This window comes from Pollicipes pollicipes, unplaced genomic scaffold (genome assembly GCF_011947565.3).
Source record: "Pollicipes pollicipes isolate AB1234 unplaced genomic scaffold, Ppol_2.1 Scaffold_2555;HRSCAF=2994_pilon_pilon_pilon, whole genome shotgun sequence".
In the NCBI taxonomy this organism is placed as follows: Eukaryota; Metazoa; Arthropoda; class Thecostraca; order Pollicipedomorpha; family Pollicipedidae; genus Pollicipes; species Pollicipes pollicipes.
Window position 1 is genome coordinate 33,751,233 of NW_023596136.1, and position 15,588 is coordinate 33,766,820.

The 15,588-nt window shown below is 47.9% G+C and overlaps 1 protein-coding gene across 1 annotated transcript; it reads right to left on the reverse strand.

Moving 5' to 3' along the window:
* Positions 1-8,890: 8,890 nt before the first annotated feature.
* LOC119106568 (lachesin) lies at positions 8,891-15,458 on the reverse strand (the record flags this gene model as incomplete). Its single annotated transcript, XM_037230153.1, is given in 8 exon segments — positions 8,891-8,984; positions 9,534-9,689; positions 12,270-12,409; positions 12,660-12,766; positions 13,325-13,481; positions 14,213-14,338; positions 14,620-14,750; positions 15,315-15,458. Coding segments are annotated over 7 exon segments (945 nt in total), but the record flags the coding sequence as incomplete, so codon positions are not given.
* Between the last annotated feature and the right edge of the window lie 130 nt (positions 15,459-15,588).

A 15,588-nucleotide genomic window follows, 5' to 3' on the forward strand; every position in this document is an offset into this window, starting at 1 on the left:
GCTCCAGAAACCAACATCATTACCAGTTCTAAGAGTGATGGAGGGACCAAACTTTAAATGTCCTGCATTTGCTTTCGTTGTGTAATATATATTTGTTGTCATTTTCACCGCACACTGCAATCATTTGTGGAAGTTTTGCAAGTATTTCTTATCTAAACATGATAACACAGACCTCGCGGCTTTCAAATTAACTATGTTCGCTTTGTTTTAGCCAACAAATGAGTTATGCGAATGACTTGCAATGCAACCTCAAAAGTACTGTTTCGAGTCTACGTGCTGCGCGCGCTATGTTGTCGCAGGGAAGGTGAAAAACCATCATGTAACACCGCCGTTCGAGGACATATATGAACAGTATTGAGACGTTGATAGTTCTCGACAGTTAAAGGCTTGTTTTCTCTCTGCACCAATATCCCTTTGTCCTAATTCTCCTCACTCTCCCGTCATGCCATTCATGCTACTTTATCATGCATCATCATGTCTAAGCCTCGCCGTGCGGTTTGATTTTAACTGGTGATTGCCAATGACCGAGATCATATGTTTTTCTTTCATATAAAGTACTCTGTGAATCAACGACATAGAAAACATATAAACCGCAACGGCATGTAAAATTACTTTTAAGGCTAAAAAGGAACTGCAAATGGTACGAAAGCAGTTTGCCAGAATACTTATCTACAACGTTTTGCATCGTTTTAAGGAAAAATTGACGGCCGGCAAAGTGGATTTGTACCAGCGACTCGCTGCTAAGAGTAAACAAGACTGGAATGGTCGCCTCGTTGACTTCATATTTGCGCACCACAATGCGAGTCGCAGCACATCAAGAGCGTGTGATACTGACTCATGCCGCTTTTGCAGCTGACTCATGCTCTCGTTTCGCACGGCGAATGCCGGAAGCTCATGACTAGACGCTTACTTTTCTTCAACATTGCGCCATCCTCTCGGCGGATGTGCAAGGTCAGCTTGTGCACGTGATGTAGGCATGCAATATGCGCAGCTAATATGTTGAAATGCTGAAAATTACTACTTTATCATGCTTTGAATAATGTAAAGGTGTTAAGGAATGCCAACTTTGCCAACGCATTGTATAACTGCGTTGAACACCTTTGTGATCTTGGAGACACTGTTTGATTTTGTAGCGGGGAAACTGGCTGGTTTGCTGGAATGGAGGGCGGATGACATCGGCTGGAGTTCGGCCGAGCGTCGACTGGACGAATGGGGTGCATCGGCTGAACAGCGGGCCAACGTCGGCTGGAAAGCGGGCGAGAGTCGGCTGGGTAAATGGGGTGCATCGGCTGAACAGCGGGCGAACGTCGTCTGGACAGCGGGCGAACGTCGGCTGGAAAGCGGCCAAGCGTCGGCTGGATAAATGGAGTGTATCAGCTGAACAGCGGGCGAACGTCGGCTGGAGAGCTGGGATGTATCTCCTGGAGAGCTGGGGTGCGCCGGCTGAAATGCGGGCAAGGGTCGGGGTGACAGCGGGCCGACGTCAGTCCATGTCAGCTGGACGCCGGCATGCTGATTGTGTATCCAACAGCGGCCTTATAGTGCCAGCAAGGAAACCTGCACTATGTCGGGATGCGAATATCTTTTTCACGCAGTCTTCCTTTGCATTCTCTAGGTATAACGTATGTTTTCCGACATGTAGGAATGCAAATTAATGATGCCGTCGCACCTTTCCTCCCCACACACTCATATATATACATATATATATATATATATATATATATATATATATATATATATACATATTTGTATATATATTTGTATATATATATATATATTTGTATATATATGTATATATATACATATATATATATATATATATATATACATATATATATAGTGCTGACTTAATATTGAGTTCATTTCTAAATGCTAACAGCCCAGGTCACAGATCACTGAATGAGTCGTAAGATCGCACAAACTATCTTTTGTCTTAGCCAAGGAAGCCCCCGTCAGTGAGGACGTTGACAGCAGTGATGACTTGCGCACTGATTTGATGACTTTCTTGATTCCATCTAGATAGGTTACTAGCCTCTTGTATTGATTAACATAATACAATGTGCGCGCAAAATAGTACAAAGATAGAAACCCGAGTGCTTTCCCAGATGCGGCAACACGTCTTTTGACAGAAATAGTACAAAGTGAGTGTAAGAATTAAAAGTGAGGTAAAATAATACGGAACACTGGATAGTACAAAAGAGGCGGTTTTGTAACAACTGTCCTCGGAAATAGCGAGGAAATAGATTATTTCTCATTTGCATGAATATATTAAGCCCTCCAAGAGCTGTTTCTTTAACACTGACGTTGCCTGGTATCTCGTGAAATAGTGCATGGGGTTTGTTACGTGCCACTTATGGTTGAGATACGGCCGCTGCCAAAACATGTTCTCGCTTCTCTCTGCGCATGCGACGTATCAGATTCTTAACCAAACCGACATGCTCACTGGCCTTAAGTCCGCTGCGTCGGCCTCTATGCACCAAGACCTACAGCCTAACCACCGGGGCTTCGGGCATGGCCAGCAAATGATGGGCATGACCATGGATGGATGGCCTATTGTGAATGCAATTTCCGAAGTGAAAATATTCATGATGTTTATGATGCATTGGGCTTCATCTACCCTTATTTTGTGTGCTATATCACATCTATAGTTGTACTGTGAAGGTTTCTGATAGGGTTGTCCCCAAAGTTACAGTTTAGGCCATTAAAAACATCACCGGGACAGAAAAGACACTTTTCCGCCCGGCCGTGACTTTCTTAGTTCTGAAATGACAGAGGTCACACAGAGCTGCCCCCCCCCCCCCCCCCCCACCCTCTTCCCACACATCACGGTGTCACGACATTAGTGCTATGGCAAAGCTCTCACCGAATGCCGTGCTATGATATAGGTATCATGTGACATTACTTCTGCTGCAAAAATTATGCATAACTTATGTGACATAACTTTTAACGTAAAAAACTCAATCGTTATGAGTGCTACAAGTCAAAATGCATGGTTAAAGGCAAAGGTATGTCCGTCTTTGTTTCTGCAGCGAAGACGTTTATATTATTTACTAATACATAGCTCTACGTCTACCGCAGTAAGTTACGTGGGACATCAGTGCTACTCGACAAAATGTAGGATGCATTGTAACCTTATATCGAAAAAACGTACAACGGTCATCATCAAAATCGGTTCGGGAGACCGGGTCAGACGGGTAACAGATGAATACCATTTACGTTGATTATCCGGCTGCTTTTCAGAGCTTTAACCATGAGCTTCTGATCCACAAGCTAAAACTATCATACCATTTGAGGTAATCTAAACCACATTGGTTTGTCTCGTATCTGTCTGACAGACGTCAGAGGGTCAGACGCCAACGGAAAACTTTCGATTGGAAGCTGGTGACCTCCGGCGTCCGGGGAGGATCACTCTGGGCATCCTCCCTTTTCATAATTTACCAACGACCTTTCGTGCGTCATTGAGTCCGGCTGTCTTTTGTATGCCGGTGGTGTAAAAATCTTCTGCAACTAGGCCCCCGGGTGGCGGACTGCTGCTGCAGAGTGATCTCGATCATCTGGCAGCGTGATCGGTCAGGTGGGGACTGGCCCTCGACTTTGTCAAGTGCAAAACGTTCACGATGACCTTCAGGTGTGTTCTCGTCCAGACCAAGCATGGTATGGATAGAACTGAGCTTGAACATGTGTGTAAAATCAGGGACCTAGGCGTAACGTTGGATGCCAAGCTAACCTTCGCTGCACAAGTCTTTGACACAGGGTCAATTGGGCACCTGGTCTCTTCATTTAGTCCTTCCAAATCGGCACGAAGGGGGTTAACGTTCAACTGGAGAGCGGAAGTGGTTGAGTAATTTTGCCAACGTGTGACTGGCTTTAGCATATTGCAGCGGGGCCTGGACGGGGGCGACCGATTCCCACAAAGTGCGCGTCGATCGAGCGCAGCACAAGTGTTTTGCTGGGTTGCTTACTCATACATTCTCAGAGGAAAGATCATTCTCCTTCTTATGACAGCCTGCTGCGTCATTTCAGAATCCTACGACTAGCGGCACGAAGAGGCACAATTTACTCTTTCTGAGAAACATCTTCCAAGGCAGACTGAAATCTCAAATATCGCTGAGCCGTTCGTCCTGCCTTGTGCCACCTCGATCGCCCCACACCCAAACTCTGCTCGCTGTACCTCGTGCTCTAGAACTAGAAGGGCTTAGGTCTCAAGGACAGGGCTTTGAACTGCACCAAATGGTCTTCAAGATGGCTTTTTCAATTCAAAATCCTATGCAAACGTGAAACACTCGCTTAAGCATAATCAGTACACCCTGAAACGATCCAAAACATCTTCGACCAGCCTAAGTTCTTCCGAAGGACGAAGTTATTTACATACCTGTTGTACTCACCATTTGTGCCCTGCATTTTTGGGTCCTACGCGTCGTTACTGTGTTTATTTATTTTATGATCCTTAAAATTCTTTGCTCCGCGGACATTTCTCCACACATTCTCAAGTTAGTTTCTTGCCGGAGGTAGTGTCTGCGCGTCCTAACACCAACGTTCACCCAACGCTGCCATGAAGTGGATCTGATTGTGGGCAGGTTAAAGCAATCAGGCTCATCGCGCATGAATTGAGGACGTAGTGCGCCGGCCTTTACACTGTGGGGCGTCAGCAGCCTGGGGAACGTACCAAGTGACCTGCTTAACACCCCAGAGTTACCTGGACCGTGACCTGGCTTCGGGCAGCTCGCCTCACACTCCCTATTCACCATAGAGGTGCGTCAAAAATTGTAGGGCCAGTGACACTCAGGCAGAACGTGTCCGTTCGTGATACGTCCGATCGCCGCCTGTCGACTACATGTCAAGTGATCCTTGTAGGATGATGATAGCGAACGAGGACAGCATTTTAGTTGTGCACCGCCATGGCACACGCAAACGCAAGCGCGTTATATATACATATATAGGTATATACATATATACGCATAAATATACATGATATCAATGTCATAACAACTTCAAAGAATGGCACGCACGTCGTTGTGCACCATTCCATAGTACGTTAACCACTTGGGTATTACCCACTTGCACACACACACACACACACACACAAATACAAGCGCGCGCTCAAGCGCACGCGCACGCACAAGCACGCGCGCACACACACACGCCCATACATATAGTCGTCTAATATATATATATATATATATATATATATATAATTGCTTGTACCCAACATCAAATTCAGTGTTTATGATCTTGATTGTTTGAGGCTTCGTATGGTGCGCTGGTCGTGTTTGGCGTATCGATATAGCATGTTATCAAAGCTCAATATCTTTTTTATCTTTCAATCACTTTGTAGGTCGTTTTCAAAACCTTGACATTCCATGACCTTCAACTTGAGGCACCTTGTGCTGCGATGCTACGTACGGCGATCGCATTTGCGTGCAGTAAAAGTGGTAACGATAACTAACAGTGCTTCATTCGGTGTTAAGGATTTTGCATAACTTTCCATTGATTACGAGCGAGCTTACATCACCATGGACTCCTTCCAGCCTTTCCCAGTCGTTCTTTGCCATGGTATAGCGGTTTTGTAGGTAAATTTAACGCCACGGTTGAGACCTGACTCTACCCGACACCCATGACGACTAATAATCCATGTGCGTTGCTGACATTCCATACACGACTGTTTTACACCTCAGAAACACTGGTTAGAATATGTTGCAAGCAGATCTGATGCATTAGCAGGCTGGATAAGTTTCAAGCACAATGCCCACGGTGTAATGTCCGTTAAGTCGGTGATTTATTCAGTGATTTGTTCAGCGACGAGCCCCGATTTCTCTGAAGAAAGATCTCAAGATGGATTATGGTACGAGAACACCGAAAAGCACCTTTTTGCAATATAATGCTACCTTCGAGGTAAAAAACTGGGTCAAAGGAAGGGAAATCGATATGAATCAAAATTACAGGCCACTTTGAAAACTGCAAGCATCAAAATATTCACGAGCGCAAGAGCTAGCGTCCGTCAAAAAGTACTGTGATTTTCAAGGTCACCCTTCAAGACGGGAATTCCATATCATCTTAAGTTAACAAACAGCTATTAAACTGGTCAGAACCGGAATATTCACTACAGAGAGGACTAGCGTCCGTCAGAAAGTCCTGACTTTCCAAGCCGCCATTCAGGGTCAAACGCGGACTCAAAGAACGTGAAACTCAATACCACCCAAAAATTATCGGCCGATTGAAAACCTGAAAACATCAGAATATTAACCACAGCAAGAACTTGCGTCAATCAAAAAGGTCCTGACCTTTTGAGGTGACCGTTTATTGTGGAACTTGGGCTTAAAGGACGCGAAACTCCATATCACTCAGAAATTACCGACCGATTTTAAACTTGCCACAACTAGAACATTCACTACAGACAGGACTAATATCCGTCACAAAGTCCGGATTTCTCAGTCACTCTTCAAGGTCAAACGCAGGTTAAAAGAAGGGGAGACTCAACATCACCCAAAAGTTACCGACGGCTTTTAAACTCGCAAGGATCAGAATATTCACCACAGAAAAACTAGCGTTCGCCGAAAGTCCTGACCTTTCAAGGTCATCCTTTAAGATCAATTCAGGCTCAAAGGACGAGGAACTTCATATCACCCAAAAATTACCGGCCGATGTTAAGCTTGCCGGAACCAGAATATTCGCCACAGAGAGGACTAGCAACCGTCAACAACTCTTTAGCTCTCAAGGTCGCCCTTCGAAGTCGAACGCGGGCCCAAAGGACGGGGACTAATTTGATGGACGCTGGTTCTTTCTTTGGTGAGTGTTCTGATGCTTGCAAGTTTAAAACTGGCCGGGAACTTTTTGATGATATGGGATTCCCCGTCCTTTGACCCGAATTTGACCTTGAATGGTGACCTAGGGAGATCAGGACGTTTTGACAGGCGCTAGCTCTTACGCTTGTGAATATTTTGATGCTTGCAGTTTTCAAATCAGCCGGTAATTTTTGGGTGGCATCGAGTTCCCCTTCTTTTGATTCGGCCCTTGACCTCGAAGGTTGGATGGTATTGCAATATAAAGGTCACCTTCGATGTTCTGGTGCCATAATTGACCTCCAGACCTTTGTTCAGAGAAAGCAGAATCCGCGCTGAATAAATCGTCGAACAAATCACTAACTTCACGGACATCACATCGTCAGGGGCTGAAAAGTTCAGAAGATGTCCCTGAAAAACGGACCTGATACATCTTGTTCCGAAGCTTCCCCAGCACTGATTTCACAACACAATTCTGAATAAAGTTTGCCACCGTTGATGTATTTCGCATACAAACCTCTTGTCAATGTCACGTTCCACATTGAGCACAACCATCATCTACAATACCGACACCATCACAAGAAAATATTGATTGGTCAGATCTGTGGTCAAGTAGCCCGCAGCCTTCTTCACACCGCCGATGACAATGATCAATCAGTTCGCTTTCCAAACGAGCGACGTCGGAAGACAGCGACATTCTTTCCAATTGGCAAACGCTTTAAAGACGCAAGGCAACAGCTGCCCCCGCCAGACTCAACTGGAAATGCATGCAAATATGGTTGTCCATACAGCTCCACTTCCGCATGAACTCTTGGTATGGCACGGGGCTGTTGTTGTAATAAACAAAACAAACGATGCTGGTGCTGATGAAAAGGACCGCCTGGACCCATCTTAATTTATGTTCAAGCATCATCCCATTTCCCAACATTGTGTAAACATTGTCTCATCGATATGACGTCACCAGCATCTGAATCCATTAGCATGCACGAACCGGGCCACTTGTTCGGTGGACAGAAAGCTACTAGCGGGACGTTTTCCTGGGCAGCAGCATAATATATTTCTGAGACGGCATAATGAAGTTACACAAAATTGATGAAACCAATGCCCTACCCTTAGCGTTAAGAGCGTTCTCGAAACTGGTGGAAAACATGTTGGTTGCAGCACCTATTGTGTTCTTTGAAACATTAGTATTGGTACTCATATGGTAAAAGCATAGTTTAACAATCAGTTAAATGCATGCGCATGCCATGTTGTAGCATTCTTAAGTGTGTGCGGTTACCATTCTGGTCACTAATACGCATATTGTCGGCAAGCCCGCTGAATGCACCGCATACTGGCAGAGCCACGCTATCGCGCTGCGCCAAGATAGCCCGTGGCCGCAAGATGCTAGACCGGAAGAGGTCCGTTTTCCCCATTATGTGTATATTGAGCTTCTTCCGAGGAAAGTGAACTGTCGCTTACCGAAACTTCAGCCAGTCTGCAGCCATACATGTCACAAATAAGTCTACCGCGAAAACTCTAACAGGAGAAATGCTAGAAAGATCAACGCTTTCGGATCATAGCGTGTAACTGTTGTAAATCACCAGCTGCTCAAGGCTGCTCTCTCTAGCATACAGCTGTTAAAAAATAGCTTTTGTCCTCAGCTTCCAAAGCCTCATAACGGTGCTACACAAATGGCGTACAGCCTAACTAATCCACGCACCGAACGGCGAGGCATATGCAATGATGGTGTGAACATGTGCATACCTGCGCTGTCGTAAGGCATGCCGAGCAGCTGATGAATGCAACAGTGTTCGTGCTCCTAAAAGGGACGCCTTACCTATTTACATTGCCAACGGTACTGTGTGATGATAAGACACGCACGCACTTCCTGTCCGTAAACGCTGGACTGACTACACAGCATGGCTATACGAAACTACATTTACAAGACTGCACAATCCACACCACACAGGCATATCTTCAAAGATTCGCGCCAGATTCATGCACCGGCAATGCTCGTAGCACACGAAACCTCCCACTAAGCCTGACTCAGCACAGTCGCTGGTGTAAACAGGTTTCACAGCGTGCTGGACGGATTCGAAACCTTGTCCCCCGCCGAACGGTCTCCAGAACACAGGGATTCTGTCCGTGCCGGCGTAGATGCGGTATGCGGCACAATCTTTCAGGTGCGCTGCAGCGGTGGGCCAAAGCCCAGGGCGAGCCCCTCTGCAAGATGAACAATCCATATTATCACCCCCCTCCGTTAACGCAGGTAGCTCCTGCCAGGCTCAGAGACAGAATGTGCACGCACTTTCATGCTTGCAGCGTAGCACGCCTGAGAGGTTCTCAGACAGACAGTGGACAATTTGTGTTTGACGCACCTTATGAGTACCACGTCACCAGTGGTGGCGAGACAATGGCGTGAGGCCCAATAACGTTCTCAGCTAGTGGCGAGCTTTTAGACTGCCAACAGCGTGTATCGGAAAGGAACGAGCTCAAAGGTAACGATCACCGCGTAGGCACTCATCTGCACCTGAGAGGAATGAAGGCACTAAACGCCGGGGCATCCATCAGGTGGGCCTTCTTATAGAAGGGACACTTGGAGGGGGGAGGAAGGATATTCGCCACAGAGGGAGCGAGACTCTTACCAAACAGGCATGAAGGACAAGGGGGAGACACCTAGGACAAACAGGTACCAACCAGAGATTGTGAAAGCATCTGCCAGGGGAGGATACGCTTACCACGGAAACACCGCCAAGGAGGAGGAGCACTTACCGGACGGTGCGGGCGCTCACCAGCGCCGGAGGCGGACGGCGGTGGCCACGCCCACCATGAGTGAGACGGTGAGGCCTCTGGCCAGCAGGAGCGCCGCGTCGGACGTGCTGTAGCCGGGGACGTTACAGGCCGGCGGGCACACAGGGATGAACGCCTCTGCGGACGGACGGTCGGTCGATCAACACCGTGGCGGCAAGCAGCACTCAGCAGGAACAGTCGGAATAGGCGGCGCAGTCAGCGCACGCGGCACATATGCCTCAGGTGGTATGGACGACACGGGCGCCACAGGTGGACCTTACAGGTCTCCGACATCGCCTGCTCGGCATCATCTGCCCGCGCGTGGAGGCGCAGAGGGGTGACGTGGTGGCGATCTAGTGGCCGCCGCCAGATCCCTCCAGCGTCGCTCGACCACGCCTGTCTATGCGGAGGGAAACGCAACAGAGGAGACACATGCGACATACGCAGCATAGGCGGCTACGGCGACACAGACAGAACTGGTGTGAGGTGTGTGGGGCTCGGTTCAGATGAGCTCAAATAATGGCCACATCATGTGCTTACATTTACTAACAAAATTTTGAAAGCCCAATCGTCGATATCAACACCCATCAATCGAACAATACTGGCAGATCCCAATAATACAAAAAAACACATGAAAGCGAGGTCGCTGCATTTCGTTCTCGTTATTTACCATAACTAAGTTAGTTTTAATGGCAGGTCTCAACTCTCAGCCATCTGTGATGCAAATGCTTAAATCATGCCAGTTTCTAGCCTAACAAAAAGTGCCGTGTAGAAAGGCGATGGACAGCAAAGCTGCGCGAAGGCAAAAATCGCATCTTTGCTTAAATCACACCTGCAGACAGTCCAGATCGTTGAAATATGGTTTAACTAACAAGATATCATACCATCAAACGAAACCAAATATATTTTGCGTTGACTTGCCCTTCTAAAAGCACTTAAAAACTGGTTTGTTTGATAACTTAACAGCACGATGAAACTATTGAAGACATGCAAGGCTTAACACGTGCCCAGGTGGCCGACTGAATACTCTTCGCTCAGGTGGGGGTCAAATTGACTCCCTGAGATGTCAGCAACAAAGAGAGCTCGAAACACTAATGTTTCAGGTGGTATGGCCTGTACGTGAGCATACTTTTGACAAAACTTGTGGCTGCTAGGTCATGACCTTCAGGTCAAATAAGATCAAACGAGGTCAAACTCCATGTTGGTTTTTAAAGTGCTTCCAAAACCTAAACACTTGTTCTAAGGAAAAGGTCACCTGCTCATTTAAGGTCGGTGATCTCGTTTGACATTTTGAAGGTCATGGTGGCTAAAATAATACGAGAATGCTTTGATCTTTGCATTTAAATAAGCAGCAAAGATTACGCTGGGCAGCATGTTCCTAAAAACAAAGCATTGACCTGGACCATTTAAGGGCAGTAATCTTCTCTGACCTTTAAGATCTCTATGGAAGATGCATAATGCGGTTCCTGCTATTAATAAACTCGAAATGAGCATCAGAAACTACTCAATACAGGAAGCCCTTAGTAATGAAACAGGTTGGTTTTGGCATTGGTCTTATCTTCATATCTTACCCTAGGTCAATCAAATTTTCTCATTTAATTGTTGTGTTGCCCAAGAAACTATTTTCGCGATGCATGACTTTGTCTAGCACTCCGTTGCTGAATCAGATTGAACGATCCCCTAGAAATTGGCTTCGCTGAATCCATGACCTGACTTTTGATGCCGCAGGTCAGCGACCTTGCAAGGTACATCTATATTGCTAATACCACACGATTCGCTACTCAAATTTCTACGGCCACGCAAAACTTGGCGCGGCTTTACCGTACTGTTCGAACACTATTCCGGAAAATCTTCGAGTGGTGGGTCGAATTGGTCTCTACCCAAGCGCGTGTAAAAGGGTGCATACCACATCTGTATGGGTGTTAAACTGAAGCACTCATCTTGGAGACCATTCGGTGGATTTCAAAGCCTTATCCTTCTCAAGATCCAAACCATTCTAGTTTCTGGGCTACAGGCTCGCAAAGATGTGCGGACTTTTTCGAGGACACTACTTCAAGGTCACCCAGACATCTGTGGCATCAGCGTAACATCATTCTAATCCTGCCATTTCATTAGCCATAAGACGATCACGGTCAATAAAAGCATGATTGTCGATTAGTTCATATCTGGCGTTCGTGAGCACGATTTCAAGACGTAGCGGCCGCCAACTGGTCCTCAATACATGTTGTGCAAGGCACGATGACGTAATCAAACAATGAGGCATTGAGAAACGCATTAACTGAACAGAGAAACTATGTTGCATAGAGCAGTATTTTCCCTCTGAAAGTATGCCAACAGACACAGATGAGCATCTTTCATGAAGTCTCATGCTTGCTTCAATATCTTCACGTGTGAAAACTTCGCTTTACGGCAGGTCGTGGCCGAAGAAGGCCTTTTACGGCTCAAAATCACCGTCGATCATTGCCGCCCTGAGACCTGGACACAACTGAGAAGTGACACCGTTGCTCTGAACGATGTCAGGTTCAGAAGGTTACCCGTGCACGTTACGAACACCGGCATTCCACCGCGCGCTTACTGAGCGATGGCGAGGACGCAGCCCGCGCATGCCGCAGCGTTACTGACCAAAGGATGAGCGTAACTTCTAGCGTTGCCCTGGTCTGCAGATACCGGTGCTTGTCTCGCTGACTCCGACGCACGGCGCGCGGACCCGCTACTCACCGACTAGCTCCACCGAGTTCTCCGCGGTGCCGAGACGGTTCGCCGCCCGGCACTGGTACTGGCCGAACTGTTTCTTCTCTATGGACAGTGTGCGCAGGTTGCTGTCGGTGGTCTGGTCACTGGTGGCGAACATTGACATCCTGCCGGCGTGCGTACGAGAGCGTTATTAGGGACGTAGGCGTGGTTGGGCCAGCTGGTCACACACTCACAGGCAATCATCAGCAGCACAAAGCGGGACTTGGTTGCTTTCCAACATGGCGGAAACCGGGCTAAGTTACGAGTAAGTCATGCACTTGCGTTTTGAACATACGTTTTGAAGATAATCCCTGATAATCTTATCCCTTTGGAAAATATCAACCTACATATCGCATGCAACCCCCATTAACTCACTGGTGATGTTGGTTGTTGTTCAGGACGAGACCATCCTTAATCCACGTGATGCTAGGCGGAGGGTACGCCTCCACAAGGCATTCCAGGTCCATGTCATACTGCATCGCCTGCAAGACAGGAAAAAGACCAACACGTATCAAATTAGTTATGAGTTTGCTCATTCAAACAATGACGCTATCAAAAATTCACCTATAACTTCTAGAACCACACTAAGCAACAGAATGGCCCGAAACCATATTTACTGCCATGCCAAGGTCATCATTCTGACAATGACTCGACAATTAATTTAGTGATGTCTTGTGCACGAAAAAAACGCACACCAAACGGTCAGCTGTCGTATGCGTATATAAAAGAGCCACATCTTCAAAGCAATTCTCCAACGACGACATCTGCAAACAGGGCCTTGATGCCTCGACTAACGCCAATCTACTCGACAAAAGTAAGATTCCGCGCATAATACATGAAATTAAATACTCGAGCCACCTCAGCCCCCACTTCCACGGGCCACAACGAATGCTTTACAATTATTTCACCTAAGCAAAATGCAGCAAGCATCAATCGTGTGAAAATCAGGCATGGTATAGCGCTGGGACAGCGGTGCTTGCGGCGGGACGGCCCTCAGCGCACGCACAGTAGCTGCCGCCCGTCTACCGGCCGGTGCTGACCTGGTAGACCTTGGGCCTCGGCACAGTGATGACGGGTGCGAACTCCACCTCCACAGCCACGTTTCGCTTGGAGCCGCGGCCTACGCCGTTGTCGGCCACGCAGTAGTAGGTGCCACGGGCCTCCTTCCTGACGCTTTCGATCACCAGCACGTTGCCTCTGGAAAAAGGCGTCGGGCTGGTTAGACTCGCCAAGATTAACATAATGTCGTGACGGTCGATCGGCGGCTAAATAATGGGTGCGGAACTGCATGGCCAAATATGGCTGCATGAGGGAATGCTCGCTCGGGATATGCAGGTATTTCGTTGAATCGCTCTTTGATTGCATGCGTCATTTATGGTATCATTTATGGTTGCTAAATGTTTGGTAAAACCAGCGTGCCCACACGTTTACTCAATTTTTGAGCCATATGATACACCGAAATACAGATCAGTATTAAGCAGTGTCACACATTGCGAACACCCCTGATCAAGAGATCATAATTATAGGGGGCCGGCCAAATGTACAGAACCGATGCGCCTCCCGACCTTGCACAAAGGAGCTGAGGACAGCTACAATATCGTAAGTCAAGCACACCGGGATTGAGCTCTGTGAACGTCACCAGGGCCCAAGCCAGAAGGCTAGCAAGTCATTGGAGTTGTATTCATTGGAGTTCAATTAAACATATGAAGTCGTTTAGCGTAGCCCCCGCCGCTCGCCCCAGCGCTGGGAAGACGAAAATCTTGGCTGGCAGCCAGACTCGAACCCCCCCCCCCCCCTCCCCCCGAGTTTCGGCGCACAGTTGCGAGACGTCCGCTTTACCGACCGAACGACGACATCCCCATTCGAACAAGCCGCACGCGTTCTGAAATCTAACGCCGACGCCACTGATGAAGACTGGTGGATCGTACCGGGAGATGGCCTTGCCGGTGGGCAGCAGGTAGTTGTTGTCGCGCCTCCACGTGATCTCCGGCCGAGGGAAGCCGCTGGCGTAGCAGGACAGCTCCACGCGCTCGCCCTCGGACGCTATCACGGACCTGGCGGCGCCGGGCATGAGACGTCAGGGTACCGCGACCGCTCGGGGCGCACGTCCCATGCGTTTTGGAGGGCAGTCAGGCTGCAGATATTTACGGGTGGACACACCAGCTGCAGGGCCGTGGGCAAAATGCGAGTGCACAGGGCAAAATTTACATGGGTGACGCGCAATACTAGGCCATGGCAGGCCTGATGCCGTGATCTCGTATCAGCGTCACTCTCGTGCTCGTGTTGATGTCATTCGAATCATTCTGAAGAGAGTCTGTTCTCAACAACGCAGCACCTGGTGGAGTTGTCCGAAATGACCGGCTTCAGTCGAACGGCCAGCAGAACGGTGCCGCTGATGGAGTTCTGGACACTTATTTGGCATAGGCACTCGTAGACGCCCTGGTCAGATTCTTGGATGTCACTGATCTGCAATACACATCAACAGTGACCCCTGGAAGTCACTTATCTGGAACACACATCAACAGCGACTACTACACCATATTCCCACTAATGGTAATGTTCTCAATAGCACGGTAAATGCGATGTAGTACGGCACGTTACCAGAGTCGCTACATTATGTTTTAAAAACGTGCAGGATCAAAACGAAAGAAAGCGCGCAATTTGTTCACCTCCCAATCACGATGCAGGTCATTATGTACTTACTAGGTCAAAGCCAGTATAACAGGCTCTGTGAATTGCGCGAAGTTCTCAACCATTTGAGAGCCAATGCATGGCTGCTACCTCATGGTGGGTCGCATCGCACGATTATACCAGCCGTTGGGATTCGTAGCGCGTCGCTTGACACCCATAAATATAGGTTCGACGCCCTTTGAATTTTGGTTTAGTCTGCGTATTGTATCCAGTGCTGGACTGCACACATCGTCGAACCCCAATCTGGCTTAAAGATGCCTTTTAACCCCAGTGCTTTTCCGCAGGTGTCGTTTAACTCCCGTCCCCATTCACCGGGCGGCTTTTGATTCCCCTTCTGACCTGCAGGGTGTAGGTGTCGCCTTCTTGCTCCACCGAGAAGCGTGGTTCTTGTGTGAATAAGATCGTGTTGGAGGAGATCGGCACGTCAATGGAGTTCAGACCGTTCGCCTGCTTCATCCAGATGACTGAAAACTGATTGGCGAACTGGGAAGCGGGCAGGCTGTTAGCACATGATTGCAACGGTTAGGCGGATTAAAGGTGCACCGAGCGTCGGTTAAGCGATACCAGCGGCGAAATTGATACAGCTTTGTAAAGGTGTCAAATGTGGCAGCTC